The sequence below is a fragment of the Myotis lucifugus genome, unplaced genomic scaffold (genome assembly GCF_000147115.1).
Source record: "Myotis lucifugus unplaced genomic scaffold, Myoluc2.0 scaffold_578, whole genome shotgun sequence".
Taxonomy (NCBI): domain Eukaryota; kingdom Metazoa; phylum Chordata; class Mammalia; order Chiroptera; family Vespertilionidae; genus Myotis; species Myotis lucifugus.
The window spans coordinates 341,176-344,013 of record NW_005871626.1 but is presented as its reverse complement, the minus strand read 5'-3'; the positions used below and the strand labels follow the sequence as shown (position 1 = coordinate 344,013).

The 2,838-nt window shown below is 53.6% G+C and overlaps 1 protein-coding gene across 1 annotated transcript in view; it reads left to right on the top strand.

Annotated features, from left to right (window-relative positions):
- Positions 1-2,838, top strand: part of SLC35F3 (solute carrier family 35 member F3) — a 28,177-nt gene that overhangs the window by 22,351 nt on the left and 2,988 nt on the right. Inside the window, exons 5-6 of the mRNA XM_023745754.1 lie at positions 327-653; positions 1,683-1,790. Coding sequence (XP_023601522.1) covers positions 327-653; positions 1,683-1,790 — 435 coding nt within the window. The remainder of the gene's footprint in view (positions 1-326; positions 654-1,682; positions 1,791-2,838) is intronic.

Sequence of the window (2,838 nt, the reverse complement as noted above, 5' to 3'; positions counted from 1 at the left end):
CCGGAATCCAACTGTGACCTCCTGGTTCATAGGTCGACGCTCACCACTGAGCCCCGCCGTCCGGGCCAGAGATGGATTTGTTAGGGTCCCCGAAAGGAGGTGTGTGATCGTGAGTGATATTTCTCACTTGTGTGGCTGCCTCGTCTTCACCCTGAGGCTGGAGTGCAGTGTTGTGAATGCAACGCGGACAAGTGTGAAGCACGATTCGTGAGGGGCTCCCTCTCCAAGCAGCTGGAGAGGAACGCCACTGTGATGTCACTGGATCTGTGATGTCACTGGATTTGTGATGTCACTGGATTTGTGATGTGGGCAGTGAGCGCCGGTCTGACCGCCCTTCCCTGCAGGCCTGGCGGTGGGACCCGCTGTCAGGTGGCTCCGTCCTGCGGTCCAGCCCCGGCTCCAGAGCCTCCCCGGGGCCCAGCTGGGCCGGCGGGGCCTGCAGCCTCTCCGCTCCCCGCAGGTTCTCTTCAAGCTGCTCCTGGGCAGCGCGAAGTTCGGAGAAGCCGCCTTATTCCTGTCCGTGCTGGGCGTGTTTAACGTCCTCTTCATCTCCTGCGTCCCCGTCGTCCTGTACTTCACCCGCATCGAGTACTGGAGCCCTTTCTCCAACATCCCCTGGGGGCACCTGTGCGGATTCTCCGTCCTCCTGCTGAGTGAGTAGCCCGCCCGCGATCCCCGCCCTCAGTCACTGGGGAAAACACTGCCTGTATATAACAAACACCAACATTCAACTCCCTGCTTTCCTTTTTATTTTTTAAAAATATATTTGTATTGATTTCAGAGAGGAAGGGAGAGGGGAGAGAGAGAAACATCGATGATGAGAGAGAATCATGGATCGGCTGCCTCCTGCACGCCCCACACTGGGGATGGAGCCCGCAACCCGGGCATGTGCTCTGACCGGGAATCGAACTGTGACCTCCTGGTTCATAGGTCGACGCTGAACCACTGAGCCATGCCGGCTGGATGCTGGTAACATTTATTGAACACCGATAAGTGTCAGCGTTCAATAAATAATATCACCTATTATCATATAAATGTCATTGTCATCCTTACTTGATAAAAGGCTGGTCTGGTGCGAGGCAGAAATGCAACCAGGAGGTGCCTCTTCATTTCAGTCTGAAAATGCAGACCCCAGCCCAGGCAGCGTGGCTCAGATGGCCGACCTAGGAACCAGGAGGTCACGGTTCGATTCCCGGTCAGGGCACGTGGCCCAGATGTGGGCTCGATCCCCAGTGTGGGGCGTGCAGGTGGCAACTGATCCATGATTTGCATCATGGATGTTTCTCTGTCTCCCTCTCTCTCCCTTCCTCTCTGAAACCAATATAAATATATTTAAAAATAAGAAATAAAAATGCAGACCCCAGGACCCCTGCTCACACAGTCAGCCCCACGTCCCTGCCACCCAGGCGGGGAACAAAGGGTGAGGAGGCCTGTCCTCTTTTCCGGCGCCTTCTCACTGGTCACCTTTACTACATTTCTCTTCCTTCTTCAGGGAAGGAGGGGAGCTGAGCCATCAGGAAAGTCGTCCTTAATCCCCACATACCAGAGCCCGCCCCCCCCCCCCCCGCCCCGAGTTCACGGGGTCAGAGCTGAGGGCAGTGATCCGAGGAGCTGGGGTCAGACAGAGCCCACGGACCGGCCAGGGCCGGTTATGAGTAACTGCTTCTTACTCTCCGTTTCAGCGTTCAATGTCGTGTTAAATTTCGGAATTGCTGTCACCTACCCGACTCTGATGTCTCTCGGGATCGTCCTCAGTGTGCCTGTGAACGCAGGTGAGTCTCTGCTTGGCTGTAGACAGACGCACGCATGCGCATTCATCGACACGCACACGCTCCCACACACACAGAGCACAGAGGGAGCCTGCGTCCTCACCCCAGAGCGCTTGTCTCTTCTGTCATTTTGGGAGGGACCAAGTATTTGTATTTATTATCTGCACAAGTCCCGTTCAAGTTTGGTCTTCAAAACGTAGTGATGTGCATACATGATGGATGAAATAATGCTCTTCAATTCTAAGAATAAAGCATGTCGTTGTAGAAAACGTGGAAAGTACCAAAAATTTAAACGATCATGCGTTCATTGTCCTGACACCCACCGGTGGCCACAGTCAGGCTTTGGTTTATACAGGGTGGGGCCAGAGTAGGCCTATGGCTGTGAGCAGGTCACAGGGTTTATTCTTGTGTGATTATTTAGTAATTATTGTCTTCTTTTTTCTTTTTCTTTTAAGGGAGAGGGAGAGAGAGAAACATCAACGATGAGAGAGAATCACTGATGGCCTGCCTCCTGCACGCCCCCAACTGGGGATCGAGCCCAAAACCCGGGCATGTGCCCTGACTGGGAATCAAACCCGTGACCTCCTGGTTCATGAGCTGACTCTCAACCACTGAGCCACACCGGCCGGGCAATTGTATTAATTTTCATAGGAACAACTGTCAACCTGTGTTTGCCCTCCCCCTGTCTATTTGCCTAACAAATCCGTGTCTGAACCGAGGTGAGTTGGGGGAATCAACTACAAGTTCAAGGCCTCCCACCAGAGGGAGCGAAGGGTGATGTGCCTGAGGCAGCCCCTGCCACTGGGCACAGAACCAAAGTAAGGAAGGTTCTGCCTTAGCCGGTGTGGCTCAGTGGATAGAGCGTCAGCTTGTGAACTGAAGGGTCCCGGGTTCAACTCCGGTCAAAGGCACATGCCCGGGTTGTGGGCTTGATCCCCAGTGTGGGGCGTGCAGGAGGCAGCCGATCCATGATTCTCTCTCATCATTGATGCTTCTATCTCTCTCTGCCTTTCCCTTCCTCTCTGAAATCAATAATAATAATAATAATTATATATATAGAAGGTTTTGG